At 36.3% G+C, this 19311-nt stretch overlaps 1 protein-coding gene across 22 annotated transcripts in view; it reads left to right on the top strand.

Moving 5' to 3' along the window:
• CD44 (CD44 molecule (IN blood group)) overlaps nucleotides 1-19311 on the top strand; it is a 63320-nt gene that overhangs the window by 8347 nt on the left and 35662 nt on the right. For all 22 annotated transcript variants that reach the window (XM_084520388.1, XM_084520385.1, XM_084520389.1 and 19 more), the window contains 2 exons: nucleotides 15904-16069; nucleotides 18964-19100. In XM_084520388.1, coding sequence (XP_084376514.1) covers nucleotides 15904-16069; nucleotides 18964-19100 — 303 coding nt within the window. The remainder of the gene's footprint in view (nucleotides 1-15903; nucleotides 16070-18963; nucleotides 19101-19311) is intronic.

Below are 19311 nucleotides of genomic sequence, written 5' to 3'. Positions count from 1 at the left end.
CCTGTCAGCCTGTGTCTGTGATAGCAGGTTAAATCCATTTAATCCAGTAAAACTTCTATTCAGCAGCTTAGTTATTCTTGAGCAAAATGAAACATGGAGACCAAGTTCTTCCAAGAGGCAGGCCTCAGAGAAGACTCAAACAAGCAGAAAATTTTCTTGTTCATGTTTTTACAATTTCTTTTTATTTCAGCCATCTCTGCTGGCAAGTCTGACTTGCTGTCATTGAGTTCAGCATGAGGCTAATAGGGCAGGAGCATCCACTGACTTCCGAAGAGTGGTAATAACAAATTATCACTCTTATTTTGCAATAGCAAGAGTCACTTTGCCTTCTTGGGAAGAGAAAAAGCACAACATTTTTCTAGCACAGAAAATAAAAATGTTTTGTTTGAAATATTGAGCTCTAAACTCTTAAACTTCTCTTTTCCAGAAAATAACCAATTCATTTTATAGCCTATAGAGAACAGATACTTGGTGGGTTTAGTTCATAACTGAATGGCACAGCTAAGGTATAAACTGGCAGCCATCAAATTCACAGTTCTTGTATGTAAAGCAGTAACAGGCAGACAGTGTGAGCATGTGAGACACCTTCCCATGGTGACTGACTGGGGAGAAGTTTCTTTCCTGCTTTCGTGGCTTGCCACAGAAAGCCCTGAATCCATTTGCTCACTGCTGTGGTGTAAAATGTTGCAAAGCTTTTCTCAGACTGTGTATGATGACTTTTGTGTCTCCTAATATTTCCATTAGATCAGTCCCATTCATTCATTCCTTTTTTTTTTTTTTTTCTTTTTTTTTTCCTGGCTGCTTGCTGGATAGGAAATGATTGTGGCAGTTCTGCTTTATTTTCTCCTTCTCATTGGCCTGCCAAGTCTCACACATTATCTAGTAATGATACAGTTGGTGTTCATCCTGAATAGAGCCAGCATTCACTGGCTTTTAAGACAATGAAATAATCTTATGCCATCATGGAAGAGTAAGGTCAGCACAGTCATTCACTTTTTTCAGAGAAAATACAGGCATAAGTGTTAGACAGCGTTTTCTGTCTGTGTGGGTTCAAGAGAAAAGCCCAGTCATCCAGTTCTCCAGAAGGTGGCATATCCTGAGACTTGGAGACTATTGAGATCAATGACGGCATCCAAATTTATTTCCTGTTAACCCTTTGCTGAGATTATATTTCTGTCTCAGCAGTTCATATAACAAGTAGTTTGTGTTTCTGGACTTTGAGATGCTTTTTTTCTTTAGATCTTTTACATTTCCTAGGGACACCTGTTCCTATATATGCCAATGGGGCCCAACACTATGGTAAACTAGAAAAGAGTACACAATACATGTATGTTACTCACAGACCAATGCAAGACTGGTAAAATGTTGGTAAATTGGTAAAATTCCTTAGCAACTTTTCTTTGCTGAGCAAAAGAGGAAAAGTCCAAAAACCTCTCTATTTGGTTAGGTTACCCTTCAAAATAAAAGAGATGCAATGTTATTTTCTTCAGCTGCTTCTTTGTTGTCACAATCCTATTTAGATATACAGCATAGCTACAGCATTGAAAGTCTTGGGCCCAGCAAAGGTTATATGCCTATAAGAGTATATATAACCTGTGAAAGTGTTTCCTGATAACATCTACTTAATGTTACAAAACTACATCCGCAAAGCTCCAGGGGAGCATTAATAACACAATGCAGTGTTCTCTTAACATATGCTACAGCAACTTAGACATTTGAACTGGACATCAAGATGCCTAAGAAGTACTCCTTCTGTTTGTCATTTGCTGGATTGTTTCTGGCTCTGTAAAAGAGGAACCTGAATTCTTCTTGAAAGAGAACTTGAATGCTTACGCTTTCTCAATGTATTACGTTAGAAACAGGTGGAGTCTCTGATGAAATTTAGTTCCATGTAGTCATCTTTTTCTTGCATTACATGCAGTTTACATACATGTTACAACATTTGGTCTAGAGGGGGTAGCTCTCTCATCTGATGCATTTTATCAGTACAATCAGTACAGGTGGAATCAGGCTCAATATGTTTAAATTACCAGATAACTTGAAATTTCAAGTTTGAGTATATTGTTATTCAACAGAATAAAGATAACCTTAGCTAGTGAGAAACAAGTGAACTGACAAATATAAAAGCTAGCTCCATTTTTTTTTTTTTTTTTTTTTTTTTTTTGGCTTTTGGAAGTCAGTGATTTTACCCCCACATTACAAGTAAGCAAACTGAGAGAAAGCAAGTAAGTTACCCAGCAATGTAACTGGAATTAAAACATTTTTTCCTAAGTCCCAATGTTGTGCTTCATCAACACAACTAGTGTTCTTTTGCTTGTATTTCAGTAAGCAACTATGATTTCATATACAAGGCTATTTCAGCTGAAGTAAGCATTTTTATTATTCATACAAAAAAAAAAAAAAAAAAAAGGAAAAAAAAGTCCTCGTGCAAAAGTTCTTCTACTGATGCAGAAGTTTACAAGAGTACAGGGGACTGGAACATTTTCTGGAAAGCTGGCATCTTAAAAACAGGAAACTCCTCAGTTACTGACCGTTTAGTAATCTGAGCCTAGCTATGCAATCCTTACTGCAGTTGAACAACCCATGTGAGAAAATGCTCCTGCCTGTGTTACGTTATGAGCAAGAGCTAAGTGTTTTTCTAATTTATGAAGCATCCGACTTTATAACCCGTTTTTTGCAGACCTGCAATGAGTTTATTAACAGTATCAGTCAGACACTTTACTGACTTTATTACTGATACTCAGTGTTCAGGTCATATCACTTTATCAGCACACTTCACAATCATATTGCTATTGGCTCACAGGAAATTCAGGTGTGAGAAGTGCAAGACAACTTATTAACAACTTTTTTTTTTTTTTTTTTTTTTTTTTTTTTTTTTTTTTTTTTCACCAAGAAAACCCTACCACAATACAAATATAGCCACGGTTACAGCTATAGCAACATGTTCATGTCCTAATGTAAGGCTGTCTTTTGCTTTTCAGTTTACTGGATTGGTACCTTAAACTGATTGCTAAGCACCCAGTATCTCCCATCCTTTCAGAAAAAAAAAAATAGTTTTAAGACTCGGCAGAATTAGCAGTATTTTAGGAAAAGGTATAGTAAGGTGTGCCTAAGAGACTTTCGCACTATTCAAGAAAGACAAATGGGATCTGTGCACAATGACTGGTAGCATATCATCTGTAAAAGTGTTTCCACTCTACATCAGCTACTTCTATTATTCCTAAGAGAGATCTCTGCTTTGTGTAAAGAACTTCCCTCTTTTATTTTTTGCTAGTACGTGATGACATCTCCTCACTTCTCTTTTCAGAGTTCTTACTGGCTTCCTTTCCTTTTTATCTCAGTCTAAGCTTCCTGGTCTCAATGATCTGGTAATAATGGGTCACACAAGAACAGCTGTTTGCTTTGTCTAATATGTATGGTTTCCTTTGCTTCAAGAATGTAAGCAGTTTCATTGGAAAAAAATAAAAAAATAATAATAATAAAAAAATCATGCTACCTATCTAGGGTTTTCTATTTATAAAGATGGCTTATGCCCAATTTGCTGTTTGAATTGACTCTTGCTCAGAGTGAATGCTTTCTACTGTCAAGAAACTTATAGCACATAAATTGAGGTATGTCACTTTATCATTTGCAGTTCAAAGATTGATTTCATTCTGGATCTTTTCTTAAAATACAACTATATTTCATTAAAACAGAAGATTATTAGAACCCATTAACATCACAGCAGTCACTGGCTTCACAATCATTCCAGCACTTCTGGAAGACAATAGTGCTTCACTGCTTGAGGATTATTGCATGCAAACAGTAGTGCATTGCCCTCACATACCTAAATGTGTTTAGGATTTAATGTAATATTTGAATTCACATAAGACTGAGGCCACACTGCTAATACTTCTTTCCAATTCTTCCCTTATGCATGCAAATCCTTACTGCTTCCTATGAATTTTTAAGTTAAAATATCTGGGGAAAATAAAAAAGTATGAAAGATATATGAGACCTAAGGCATATAGTTATTCTTTCCATATTGGCAATAGCCACAACATTATGTACATACTAATGTTAATTGGAAACATTAGAAATTAAACATAACTTTTTCCTTAACCAATTATAAAAAGATTCCAAACTAGGACTGTGCAAAGAACTGTAAGAAATTTAACTGAACATGGGATACAAAGAACCTGCATGCATCTTAAGAAAATTTCTTGCGCTTTGGTATTTTCAGTGTAAGTCAAGATTTCAAGATTGTTGAAACTAGCATACAGATGGGTAGAGCTATACGGAGTGCAGAAAATGGCAACATTTTGCCACCAAAAATTCCGGTAGAGGCTTCCTGCTAGCCTAGGCATTCTGGCTACAGGCTGTGTGATCACTGCCCTCCTAGTGTTGGAAGTGGAGGGAGCAATGGGTGTGACAGAGTTCTTTTCTGTGCGAGGAGGCTACACTGATTTAAGTACATTTAACTTTCTCACCGACTTGCATAGACTCCAGAAAAGATTTGATTAAGCTGATGGTTTTAATCATTGCATGTACTTATATAAAGTGATCGTTTCCAAAACTGACTTCTTGTTTGAATCATACTTAATGCAGATCCCAAACCAAGTCTTTCTGATAAGGAAAATCTTGGGCTTTTTCACTTGGTCTGTCCTAATGATTCCAGAGGTAAATTTCACAGTCTTCAGGAAGTGCAAAGGAAATGTGCATTTCATTAACTTTTTTTCAATAATATGTAGTATGCTTTCCAGTGCTCCTAAAAGTAACATTGTTGCCATCCCTCTATTGAAAAAAAATGCATAGTTTGGTGTTTATGGTTTCATGGAGAGGGACACACTAGGATCAAACAACTGTACGTCTCTGAAACTGCAGTAGCTTGTACACATAGCTGGATATTCTTCTTTCATCTTTCATGATAGCCTTTGAATTAAGCTCTGCTAAATCTTCAGGTTTCTTCCATGATCTGTTCCGTAGAGAACTCTTTCTTCCAAGTTTCTTTCTTTCCTTTTTCATATCCAGCATTTCTGGTCTCTTCAAAACATAGCATTTGTAAGATCTTGTGCATACAACGAACAGAGAACAACGCTGTTAACAGAACTTACCCAAAATCCCGCTGTGGAAGAAAGCAGGGTTTCAATCTAACATCACAAAGGGAGACAGCTTCTTTTTGCCAACCATTGATTCAGATAAGTAGCTTTCTTCAGTTTTTGTTCATGATTTAATTATAATTCAGCAGTTAATTGGGTTATAAATAGCTGGTCACAAACTCATCCAGTAATTTGTTAGGACAATGACTGTTCCAATGAACACAAGTATCAGTGCTTATGACTCTTGCATATTCTCCAGACCTTGGAAATGCAGATGATACCATATCTTAATTGGCTTTTTTTTTTTTTTTTTTTTTAATGGCAAGTATTCAGAAGTATGGGTTTCTAACTGCAAAGCTATGTACTAAAATGACTCCTTTTTTTTTTTTTTTTTTTTTTTTTTTTCTTTTTAATTGGAGAAATCTGAATCTAGAATGAGTCATTAAAACATCTGCTACGTTGGAAGTTTCAGTTCTCCAGTTTCAGTCTCCAGTGAGATCTTGGTCAAGTTCAGTGGACTGCTGTCCAATATTTTAACCAATATGCAATTAAGATCTAAACTGTTTAAAGTACTACTTTGCATTATTCTGTAAGGCACTTCTTTGCAAATTTGTACAAGAAACTTGTGTAAAAAAGTTATTTTATCTCTCTCTTTTTTTTTTTCATAATTTTCCCTGAAATTTAAGTGGGGATGTGAAAGAAACTGTGTATGAATTCATCTGCATTGTGAGGAATGTACCGATAAGTACTCCTCTTTGGGCAGTTCTCTCTCCTGCATGGGTCATTTGTCCTCCGACATCTTACCTTGTGAGGCATATTCTAAGCATCTCTATTTTTTTTAGTGTGCAAAGATGACTAACATTATTTTTGTGTTAACTGGCTGACTTTCAGAGCTTTCAAAAAGATTCTTGAGGTTCCTTTCACTGTTGTTTCCTTGTGAAGTGGCCTTGTTAAAGTCAATAGATGTTTTACTTCTTATTCAAAGCCTTTTTTTTCCTCTTTTCAGTTTTGATCATTGCTTGCTTTTCTGTAATGAACTTACTGTAAGACTGAACATAAAACATTGAGAATATTCAATAGAAATTTTGTTTACTTAAGCTTTTTTTTTTTTTTTTTTAAGTTTATAAATTGTTTACCAGGAAATTGAAGTTTTTCAATGTCACATGAATAATAGTTTCAAATCACACCTGGTATTATTATTGAGTAACATGCTGCCAAATGACAAAATCTGTCATTTATTGGACTTGCTGATCTGTTGTCTGATTTTGTATGAATTTCTTGTCTAAATAACCACAAATGTTAAATCAGGCATCCTGTGACTTCTCAAAGCTTAGATAGAAGCTGACTGCAAAACTTGCAAGCACGCAATAAAACAACAATGTAATAGTTCTTTGCTCTTACAGTGTTCTTTATCAGTCAATCTTAAATTGCTTTATTAAGGAGGTTAGTTTCAAACTGAGGTAAAGAGAGATGAATTGGCTTACGTGTCTTATATCTGCAGGTAGATGACAGTGCAGGGAATAGATATAAGACACTTTGAGCTTCAGGTTGGGGATCTGTCTTCTGAGCAACACTGCATCTCACCTGCTTTTATCCCAAATGACTAAACAATTTGCTTTCAGTCAAACAATAAAGATCAGACTCCAACTATTATTCACCAGCTCTAGTTTCATACACATTTCTTCACCTGGATTGCATGGAATCAGTCCCAACTGATTTGCTTCACAGTCCTTGTTACTCAGCCTTTGGGGTTAGACTACTCATTGTACAGCCTGAAGCGTTCCTAGTATCGACAATGATGATTATGTTTTCATCATCTCAAGGGGGGCATATCTGATAACTGTCTAATTCCAGGACTATGATTTCACTGCCTGCAATTTTTCCATTGAGGTGCTGCACAGCTGTACTATGTTCCAGTGGAGTTTGAACACTTTCAGACCACTGTTGGGTAAAACTATTACAAAAAGAATAATATTAATGTCAGCAGCAAGGAAGTTTATCGTAAGTGATGACACTGGATAGGCTCACTCAGGATGTTTACCAGAGCAACAGTTGCCAAGCAGATGAAGCATGTTTGGAAGATGCATTAGCAGACTTTTCCTTCCTGCAGCAGATGCAGAAGAATGAAACATATTTCTTGTACTTACTTGCATTTTGAGTGACTCTATGAATACTTGATTTATTAATAGTGCCACTCCCCCTCCATTTTTATAAAGATAAATTAGTAGCCAGGAAAAGTATCAGATTAATGTACAGATGATCTCTGCCTATCAGTAAACAAACACAGAAACAATGATTTTATGCCTGGTAGGTACATTCATAAAGGCGAACAACTTAGAGGGAAGCCAAGAGATTGAGCTCTGTTCCACATCTCATTTCCAGTGTGTACTTACTGAAGTAACACTGAAATATATAGAACACTTTTTATCATCTGGTAGAGAAGGGAGATCCTCCTACTGCCATTCATCCCACTTCAGCTACTGCTACTGTCAATTTCCCTGCCACATCTCTCCTTATTATTTTTCATTTCATTTCAGAGATCCACCTAAGCCCATTTGGCTCACAGGGTTAGCATGGTTATGGTTGTTTTTTTTTTTTTTTTTTTTTTTTTTTTTTTTTTTTTTACGTAGTTAACAATATACAGGGATGTGAGGAAGCTACCATCTTATTTGCCCTTTCAGCCAAAATTACTAGGTGCCCAAATATAACTGCATAGTAGAAACAGTTTTGGCACAACTTCAAAGAAAGGTCTGATTTTATACCTCTGCATCTATGGAGAGACATCTTCACTTTCTTGTCACCACACCCAGCTATTAAGAGCATGTTGTCTCTATTTTCAGCAGGCAGCCCTTGCAGCATGCAGGTAAATTCCTTTTAAAGTGTTTTCCTGGACTTTGTTGCCTTTAAAAAGCCAGCTGTGCAGAGAAATTTTTTTTAATATCAGCAATCTGTTAAAGATGCAGCTGTGATTTTTTTCTCTCCAATGATCTTTTCGAGGTTCTGAACTTTTTCGTATACCAAACTGAAATGAAAATAAGAAAAAAAAAAAAAAAAAAAAACAAAAAAAAAACTACAGGGAATTTTTGGATGGCGTTCCTTAAATCATCTACTTGTATTGAAAACAGTAAACATTTAAATTATTTTTTCTGAAATTGCTTTAATTTTGTTTTAGTTTGTGCAAACTAATTAATAAGTTCAAAATGAGAGACAGTTTCAAACTGAAAAACAAATCTTTTGTTGTTGTTGTTGTTGTTAAATGTCCACAAAGGATACTTAGAAAACACAAGGTATGGTTTATTCATATTGAATCTAAAAAAGGAATTTCCTATAAATCATTTTAGGTTTCACAACTTGGCAATACCCCAAGGAAAGTATTTCATCTGACAACTCCCAAGAATCTGTAAATTACTTTCACCTTATGCCAGCCATTATTTGGAGAAGCTTTGCTTATTAGGTGGCTTATTTCCAAGTTTGTTTCTCTGCTTTCTGTAGAGAATGGTGGCTAGCAGAGCAAGCATATCACAGCTGGGAGAAATGAAAAACATTACCCAGCCATGCTACATGACATGCATGTTGCCTGACCATTTGCACTTTTTTTTTGAGATGGTAAAGTGCTGCAACCTCACAGACACGTTCACTTTACTCACATGGATCCTGCAGAATTTGACTTCTAAATTTTGATCAGTGTGTAGTCATGCCAGTTCAGAGTCATATTTTCCCAGTACAGCTTTCCTTTCCCCATCAAGCCCTGAGGGACTCAGGTATAGGTGTGTTTTAATGATGTCGACACGTGTATATTAGTGACTGGGGCTGGGACTAATGAATCATTTTACATAACCTACCAAACAGCTATCCAGTGGTTTTCAGCAGTACTGACCTGGGCTTTAGTCCAATTTTTGACAAAAAGGTGGAAGCCTCTGTATGCTATTAGAGTTGACTGGGCTGTGAATTGCTTTAGCGAATGGTTTTGCTAACAGACTCTAAGGAGACGGTGGAATACTCAGCAAATAACCATTCCATCCAGGCCAGTTTGTATCTTAGTGTATTAGGTAATCCTGAACACTATTTTTGTACATTCAAGTTCTCACAGTGGCCCAAATGGCAGTAGTTGTGCTATCTTAGTATTTCTGCAGATAAACCGTCTTTGCTTCTGAAATGTTTCAAAACTACTGCAACATTAGTTTTTGCAACATTAGTTTCTGATTTAGCCATGAAGTAGTTTTCCTGAGAAACGTTTTAAAAAAGCAAACTTCAGCTGGAGATAAATCTGAACTGAAAACTGAGATCTGAATTGTCCAAACCTCCACAAATGTTAGGACTCATATCGTCCAATTTGTAGATTTATTTGGAGAGGAACAGAAATTACCAGGAGCCCTTTTTAAAAGTATTTTAATCTGTTTCTGAAATGCCACTTTCCTCTAATTCATTACCAGCATTAAAACAGGTGTTAATTCTCAGCGCTAAGCTAGTTTTTTGTTCCTTTTTAGAAGTAAGTGTCAGTACAAGATTAAACAATCCATAAGGAAGCATTGACCCATCTATATCTTTCTGGAGTTTGAAATCTGTTTAATAAATTTAGAACAAAGCTCTTACAACAAACTAAGAGTAAAACCTATATAAGCAAACAGAGAAAGAAGCTATCTGCACCTTCAAAACCCTTGTTCTGTCCTGTTTTCAGCCTCAGTTTCTCACATCCTGGTGGCCTATCAATCATCTTGAACCACAAACTAAAAAGGAAAATCCCCATAAGAACAGTGCATTAACATTTCCTGGTTGCCATGCACAAATAAAATACACACTGTGGTTTTACCAAGAAATCTGTTAACAACCTTTTTTTTTTTTTTTTTTTTTTTTTTTTTTTTAAACATAAGACAGCATCCACCTTGAGAATTAAACCATTAAACCACTAGCTATTCTTCTGAAAGCAATGTAAAGCAGAGAGCAGTGCAAGAACCATCCACACATCAGATCAAAAATCTTTATGGAAAAGTGACTCCAATGGGAAGAGTTGACATGAGTCAGCATTACTCATTGTGAGTAAAGGTTACAGAACCAGGGTGGAATTGGAAGCTGCACCTGGCTTCTTACTGTGACAGCTTCTAACAAGTCTTTGGTGTTAATAAACATGTGTAACTCATGATTTCATGAAGGGACAATGCTCTTCAGTCTTAGCCAGTTCTGTCACATCAGTGGGCCTTAGCTATCAAACTGTGGAACTGGGTCTAGTGATTGTAGCTAAAAGCATTATTTGAGCCTGGTTTAGATAAAGGAATGTCAATAGAATTGAAAAGTTTACTGAAGAAGAACTTGCAGTTGCTTTCTGATAATCTATGAATGACCAAAAAAAAAAAAAAAAAAAAAAAAAAATGGAGAGAAAGGCAAAAGAAGAGCTGGAGAGAAAGGCAGAGTGTCAGAAATCCCAGGAAAGTCAGGGAGAAATTACCTGTATGATAAAGTTTTCCATGCTTATAAAATTGAGTGCAGGCTTAGGGGCATTCCACAGTTTGGGGTTGAGTCAGCCAAGTCTCATGGTCTGGATAAGATTAATGATCATGACAATTCAGGCATGTTTAGTCTTTTTTCCTTTTTTAAGAGCTATTATTAAACAATATTGTCTTTCAGCTGCAGCAAATCATGAGGATGTCAGGGACAGATCATGGCCTGTCTGCTCTCCAAGCCTGCCAGCTATAAGAGGGGGCAGGAGGGAAGCTCTGGGTACTGGTTGTGATAATGCTGTGAGTCCACTCTGAATCAGCTCCTTAGAAACTTCAGACAGGGTGAAGGGATCTGTAGCAGCCTGGTACACACAATGTGTTTTGCATTAGATGTTGAAACAGGAAAAATAGAAAGAAAAACATTTTTTTTTTCCATAGCTGCATTAAGGCCAAATAGGTAGCAGTAGCATAAAAGTAATGGATTTGAACGTTTTCAATCTATATGGAAAAGTGGGACATGTTTTGATTTGCATTTGGTAATCATGTTTCTTCCCAAACTCAAAATTAGACCATAAGCCTCAGCAGGGGAGAAAGAATTTAAGGTGTTAATTTAATTTAGGCCCTGTGTATTATTTTTAATAAATTTTGTATCAATGTAATGAGAAATATTTTCTAAGGGTCCAAGCTGACTGGAAATTAAAATACAGGAGGATCATGTCAGAACTCTGGAGTATGGTTTTTGGGTTCCCAGACTGACTGTATAGCTCTGGTCAGTGTTCTCTGCATCTGTATTTTGCCATTTGTAAAATGTGGTCATTACTGCCTTCATAGAGGAAATGCTGGATTTATGCAATTTGTTGAGACTGTGAAACATTATGTGAGTTTTAGGTACTACTGTAGTCCTTTTCTCACACTGACTGTTTCACAAACAGAAGTGCCTATACTGCAAAAGTGTTATAAACACTTGTAATAGCAGGTTTGGAGATATAGTCAAAATACAAACAATCAAAGCGCTCTCTCCACACTACTTTAGGGCAAAGTGCCAGTTAATTGGATGGCCTCGAAACCAGTTTTGCAAATCGGATTGCCACATGTCTCCCCGGTGTTTCCGGGCCAGCCACGTGACCTCATGTGCTGCATGTGTATGGCTTCCTGGGAGCTTGGTCCTTCTGCATGTTTGTGCAGTGCAGATGGTAAGCGCACGTGCAATGCATCTGGTGCTTCCCAGAAGTGTCCCAGTGTACAGGATGTACACTGTTGGGCTAGGCTCAGCATTTCCATGGAAAACATACATGTGCATAGCTGTAGCCTCCAAGTAGTTCCATTAACTTATTTTTGTAAGTAATCCTATTTATTCTTAGCAGTTGAAGTTTAAGGAATCAGCTGCCTAAAAAATGGGATTCCCACCATGACTGGATCTCTGGGTGGTAACAGGACATATATTCTAATGTTTTAAAGTCCTAAATAGGCTGAGGTTTGATGACAGCTGAATCTAATTCTCTTTAAACAAAAGTGAATTTCACTTCATATTTCAGTGAAACTGGGATGAGTTGCAAGACTCAAATGCAACCCAAAGCAAGCATATGTGGTAATCTGCTTTCATAGTGAAAGTTCTTCAGAAACGAGCCCAATGTTATTGGAAGAAAGATCGATGTTCCAAAAAAAACTTGTTCCAAAATCACTGAACTTGTTACTTTTAATTAATTTAATAAGTCTTTGTGATGTGACCCCTGAATGTAACATTGTCTTAGGCTTCACAGAGTATGCTTATTTATTAGGAAACATAGGCCTGCCTTGTTCTACAGGGGCAAGAGCAACATGAAGGGAAAAGTAAAGAGAAGACCTTTCCTTGCCTGGGTCATTTATGCTGAATACAGCTGCTGAGTGGACAGCTTCCAAAATAATGTAAGGCTTTGAATCACGAACATTCAGAGCCAAAGTAGAAGTCACTCGTGGCAGCTGTGAGAGCAGCTCCATTGCATAGCAGTTATGGGCCACATACTCCTTCACGTAGTTAGTTCTTATGTTGTAAGAGGATGTCTGTTGGGATCTACAATGGGAATGTTTGTTGACATTCTGTCTGTTCATCTACAATGTGAACGTCTGTTTGTGACTTACAGGTATACATATTGATGGCTTTAGAGCATGTTGTGCTGCTCAGTGAAGGTGCATCTGCAGAAGGTCTCTAGTCCATCAGCTATCCTCAGGTCCAGTGCTGTGTGTGTCCGAGTCCAGTAATTGCAGAAACATTGTCACTCCTTCTTAATTTATCTGTGGGAACTTGCTGATGCTATCACTCTATGTTAATCCACTGGCTTCTCTTCTGACTGTGAAATTCAGACTTGTTGCAAGATATGAAGTTCTCTGGAGGAAAAAATACATATTTGTTAGCCTCCTCTGCCTTCTGTACTGGCCCCTCATTGTTGCCTTCAAAGCCTTCTATGACAAGGCTGTCATCAGTGAAATTTTAATAAAACTACTTTTATATGTAGAGAAGACTCCAAGGAGACCTTATACTGGTCTTCCAGTACCTAAAGTGGGTCTACAAGAAAGCTGGAGAGGGTCTCTTTATCGGGGTGTGTAATGATAGGATAAGGAATGTTGATTTTAAGAGGATAGATTTAGCTTAGATATAATGAATAAATTAATTACTGAGAGTGTGGTGAGGCACTGGCACAGGTTGTCCAGAGAAGCTGTGGATTCCCCATCCTTGGAGGTGCTCAAGGCCAGGTTGGATGGGACTTTGAGCAACCAGGTCTAATGGAAGGTGTCTCTGCCCATGGCAGGGCGGGGTGGAACTAGATGATCTTTAAGGTTCCTTGCAACCCAAACCATTCTACGATTTTATGGTTCTATTTCTCCCTGGAAGAAAACAGCTGTGTCAAAATAAAGACATTTTGAGAAAATATGTTAGTCTTGCATAAATTGTATAAAATTAAAAATTGTGTCCTCTTGGTATTTTGGGATAACATGATTAAAAAAAAAAAAAAAAAAACTATTAAGAACTGTAATCAACAAGATGTTAAGCAGCTATGCAATGTATATCAATTTTGTTCACATGAAATTCTTTTGTCAGCTTAAATAATTGCATGGGAATGAAGTAGGACTGACTAGTATTGTTGACACTGAAATGTAGAAATACATTTTTGTGGAAATACCGTCCAACTAATGATAAGGATTAATTCTATTGTAACAGTAAAGGCCCTTAAGATTTGATGCACAGCTTTTTAGTTCCTTTGGATGAGTAGTCAGCAATACTATTGGACTCCTACTTATCTTGTGAATAATGGTCTTCTCTTCTGATATGCTGTGCAGTCTGGATCTAATCTGCTGTTTCATCTCCTTGATTGCTTCCTGTTACCTGTGGAAAGGAACATTCCTTGCAGTTTACAACTGTGGTGAATATACAGGAGCACTGAGTAGATACACCGTAGATAGAATAACCTCAGTTTGCCAGTGAACAAAAGCAATTGAAGGAAGAGTGCACACCTTGATTATTATCATTTGCTTTCACATCTTTTCTATAGAAGAAAATAGACCATCAAGCAAAAATGATGTTAGGAAAGTTGCTTGTTATTCACATAGAATGTGTCAATGCAAATTTGCATGAATTGCATTTTGGGTGTTTTAGGAAAGTAGTTATTATATGGCATCTTTTATTTGAAATAGAAGAGACAGACACCTCCTTTAAATATTTGAAGACTGGTCTATTTTCCCTTTCTTGCACGTGGAGTTCCCATTAAGATTAAGATAAAAATGAGTCATGCTCCTCTCTTCACTACAAATAATAGGCTGCTCCTATCAAGCATGCTTTGCAGTTGTTCTAGTCAGGAGTTGCTACCACGCTTTTCTCTTGAGGGAAAGGTGGGGCAGGAGTAAAGTTAATTCACATTGCTTTGAAGCATCCTGTTCTTTCCCCAGTTTCTATCCCACATTATTATTATTAACTCTTTCTTAGCTGTTCCTTTTTTTTTTAAAAAAAAAAAAAAAGACAATAAACAGATGTTTATATCGTCTCTCATTTTACTCAGGCAGACTTTGCTCAGATTATACAGTCATTCCCACTTTACTTGTTGCACTGTGTAGGCGGCATCTTTCCAACATAGAGATGAACGGATTGCGATCACCTCATAGCCTCTAGACCTTATGCCTTTCATTCAGTGCCTGTAGTGAATTGAATGAAATGCTCCCCTCCCACATGCTTTGCATGTACAGCAGCTTGCTCAGGGTCCCAGGGTGAAGGCCAGGAAACAAATTGTAAAATGTAACTATGGCACCTACATTTTATTTTATTTTATTTTATTTTATTTTATTTTATTTTATTTTATTTTATTTTATTTTATTTTATTTTATTTTATTTTATTTTATTTTATTTATCCTCATAATGTTCAGCATTATACACTTGCTTCCATGTGCAAACTTGTAAAGTATTATTTAATTAAAATCCATCCAAGACATCTTTTATTATTAAAGATGCTGCGGTACATATTGAAATTGTGACAGGTTGATAGTAATATGTTTGTATATGTATGATAGTAATATGTTTGCATGCAAGAGTGAGTTCCAAGTGCATCAAAAGAAAGCCTTTCAAAATGGAGGGAAATACTGTCAAAACTGAAGATCAGGGAGCAAAAAGTTCATCCAGATGATGAGTACTCAAAGGTTCTCTATATGCTGACTGAATAGAAAGAGTTTGAAATTTGTCTTTCAGGGGGTATTTGATAGCATGATGTTCTAGTTTAGAATATGTGTGCAGCTCACCTAGGTTTCATATCAGGCAGATCCAGTAGTACCAAACCAGTGCAAGCTTTTCTCTTTTGTCTAGCTAATAATAAGGACTAGCTTTAACCAGTTCTGAAATTGTGGATTGACATATTAATTTGAAAGTATTCGTTGTGAAAGGATCACAATGAGAAGATTAAGGATGTTTGTGATCATAAAGGCTCTGACTATACCACCATTTCATCTTTAAATAATTCTGTATTGAACAAAATATTATAAAATTCTTTTGAATATAAGTAAATTTTGCAGTAATGTGGCTTCAAAGACTTTCACAACATATTTGTATCTTCTGCACAATTATAGTTGATTATAAGGTAAAAGTTTAAGCTACCTCAAAAAACATGTAATCCTTTTTTTCTTGCCTTTTTTGGTTTGGTTTGGTTTTGTCTTGTTTTGTTTTGGTCATGTGTCTGAGCCCAAAGAGGGAAATATGGAGAAGGTGATTTAATGTGCTAGCTCTCTTTCTGAATGAATTACTAGCTGCTGCTTGTTACTGGTTTGCACTGAAAGCACTATACATGTACTTGAAAATAAATCATTTTCAGGTCTTCAGTGAAGCAGCAACTTCAACAATTAGTAATTTATTTATTTTTTTCTTTCAATAACAGAATTCAATGTAAGTTGCAGATATAGAGGAGTTTTTCATGTGGAGAAAAATGGTCGCTACAGTCTCACACGAACTGAAGCAGCTGACCTTTGCAGAGCTCTCAATAGTACCTTGTCAACACTAGAACAGTTGGAAAAAGCTCATGAACTTGGATTTGAAACTTGCAGGTAAAGAAACTATGAAAAATAATGTATCGTGTCTGTTTGTTTATGCGTCCATCCATCCATTCATCCATCCATCTATCCAGTGTAATAACTACAGTTGATTTCATTCTAGTTGCTAATTACATGTCCATATCAGTCCTGAAGTAAGTTATATTATGTAACAAGCAAAACATCTTTGTGAATGTGTGTGCTTGCCCTGGGTCCTGTAATAAGTCCTTGACTGCATATTGTTTTTGCCATCTTGAAGAAATCATAACTTTCTACAGATAAAATCTAAAGATAACTAAAGATTGAGATTATAATAAATTAATAAGGATGGTGTTCAGATCATACTGTACCACTGACTAGTACATGCAATATATTTATGATTTTTAATGACCTGATGTAGGGTCAAAAACTGCAGATCGTATATGCGGTATAGGAAACTCTGTCTTGTCAAGCAACACTAAAAAACATCAAATCAGTAGTGTGGGGAGTGAACTGCTGACTTGCAGTGAAAAACTGGTGATGGTGTTAGTGGTGCATTCTTGTAATTTGTGTATAGATAAGTTTTGGTAGAGAGACAAAAACTACCCCCCAAACCACCCCACATACACACACACAAACCGATGTCAAGTGATTTAAATACCCTCTCTAATTAATGATTTGTAGGGAAACAAATGTGGATAATATGGACTCCTCAGTTTAGCAAAATATACACCTAGAGATTGGAAGTTGATCATAGATAATTTTTGACTCAAAAAATGAAGTGAACACTAGTATAACAACACTAGTACTAGTCAAAGATAATAATTTTTGGCTGAAACAACTTGTAAAGGTTGTAATTGATTCTTTGTCTAACATAAACACCATCAAGATTCAATATTTTTTCCTAGGGATGCCATCTAGTTCAATCTAGTAACCAAGTCAGGACAGTCCTGAGGTCCGTAAATAGGTCAGAGTAGAAGACCAAGTGATTTTGCTGTACAAAATATGTAATACATTACTATGCAAGTCATCCTAAACAAATGCAGAAGAAAGACTGAATTCAGGAGTTGTAAATTTGAAGTGGGTTTTAACTTACATCCTTGAATTTGTCCCTGAGAAGTAGCTGTAGTGTCAATACTGGTCGCTATTGTTTCATGTGAACTATTTCACTTCAGTTTAGTCAGTAGTGTTTTACTTTTTTAATTCCTAATGCATGAATGTTCCTTCCTTTTGATTTACAAATTCATGAGATTTAAATAAAGCTCCTTCAAATTAGTACTATCCATATCAATTAATTTGTTTGACTATCACAGGTCTTTGAAAATATAAGAATAAATGTCATGCATTGCCATTAATAATGGTATATGGCACATTTATTTTCACTAGGGTTATGTCCTGCACTATGGAGAAAGATGTGGACTGTAGTACCAGGGAACAATGGATGGAAAAATCCTGAGGATGAATATGTTTAAAGAGTCTTCCACCATAAGTGGGAATGTAGTTTAAAACACTGCCAAATACAGACTAGAGACAGTTGTTTACTGTGAGGGAAAAGTCCTGGATAATGTGGTAGGCAAGTTCATTCTTTAACATTGTCACACGTACTCAGTACTTTGAAATGTCCATCACTACCCCACGTGTAGAGACAAAACATCAAATCCCAACTAAAGCCTATTGTTAGGGATCTCTAGTGCTGGCATTGTAAATATTCTGCAAAGCAGAAAGCCTTTCCTGAAGTTAAAATGTAAACTTAATTGAAGAAAGGAGTAAAATGTAAAAAATGCAGCAGGGAGCTGTAGTTTTTCATTAATGATTGAATTTCTCTCTACTTCACAGCTTAGCAGAGGACAGATTTGGACATGTAAGGCATGTAGGTTCTTCCCTCCCTCCCTTCCAGCCAGCCAGCCCACCCTCTTACTTTCATTTGCTGATCCTGTTTTAGAAGTCCTTGTCATTATGACTAGACTCTTATCAAGCTTGAGTTGGAGAGAAAAAATAAACTGCACATAATAGCCAAAATACGTGTGGAATGGTGAGTGAGTAAGGTGAATCAACAGACCGTAAGAGAAGAAGGTGATTAATAGATTATACAGTGTCAACATCACAAGCTCAGTTGGAAGTGTAAGTGAAGTAGTTTATAATTCCACCTACTATAGAATTTTAGAACTGCAAGCATCTGCACATTAGGCATGCAACTGGAATGGTGCTCCCAACTTCAAAAGGACTGCCAAGCTATGAAATATATTTCTTCCGATAATTGTATGTCTTAATAAGTAAAACAAAAAGCAAACCAAATCCCAGTTTTGTTACTCTATCACCCCTCCCAGCTAAATACATTGGAATTAAACAGGTGTTGCAGGATTGCAAAATAGTACTAATGCATTGTGCTTTATGAAGCTCTGTTAACCACAGTCTTTGCTGAAATGTGTGAGCTCTGTACACAGTAGCCACATTGTTCCACTGAAAGAAACAGTAAGAATATGTGGATGAATGACTTGTATCTGAATATTTTCCTAAGGTATCTGCTTTATAGAAAGAAGAGTGTGTCATTCTCTAAATTTAATCAGATTCTATAAAATTGAGCCCCAAATATTTATGTGTGAAATGGCACTGATCAGTATGTTATGCTCAAATTAATCAAAATGTGACTCCGTGAAGGAAAACAAACAAACAACAACAACAACAACAACAAACAGCCAGTCTTTAGTGTCAGGTGATACACCCTCCCAACAAATAAAAAGTTCACTTAACTTTCCAGTCCCTCACTTTCAATGCCTTGCTCTGGAACCAATCATCCTAGCTAATGAGATCCTTAATTAAAAGCAGATGAAAATGTCTTATTGGTAACTTCTTCATATTACAGATATCTTGAGCATTTATGTTGTCTGCTATAGCATATAATGTGGTGTGTTTTCCTCTGTACTTCCCAGGTACGGTTTTGTAGTGGGGTATATTGTTATCCCACGAATCAATCCCTATCATCTTTGTGCAGCAAATCATACTGGAATTTATAAACTTTCAGCAAATACAACAGGCCGTTATGATGCGTATTGTTACAATGCAACAGGTATGTATATGTTTTATGATGTATTTTAGATATATATCAAATTACAATAATATATGTAACTCCTAAGGTACTCAGAAGAGGTCTTTTATATTAAATATCATCTGATCTTCAGCTGAGAAGAAATACATTTTGCCAGCCTCCAGAAGTGCATCTGTAATACCAGCAATGAATTTGACCCATTTGGTCATTAGTGTTTCTCCAACTAAACAAT

The sequence above is a fragment of the Aythya ferina genome (genome assembly GCF_964211825.1).
Source record: "Aythya ferina genome assembly, chromosome: 5".
NCBI classification, from domain to species: Eukaryota; Metazoa; Chordata; class Aves; order Anseriformes; family Anatidae; genus Aythya; species Aythya ferina.
The sequence above is the reverse complement of the archived record's forward strand: the minus strand, read 5'-3'. Positions and strand labels throughout refer to the sequence as shown.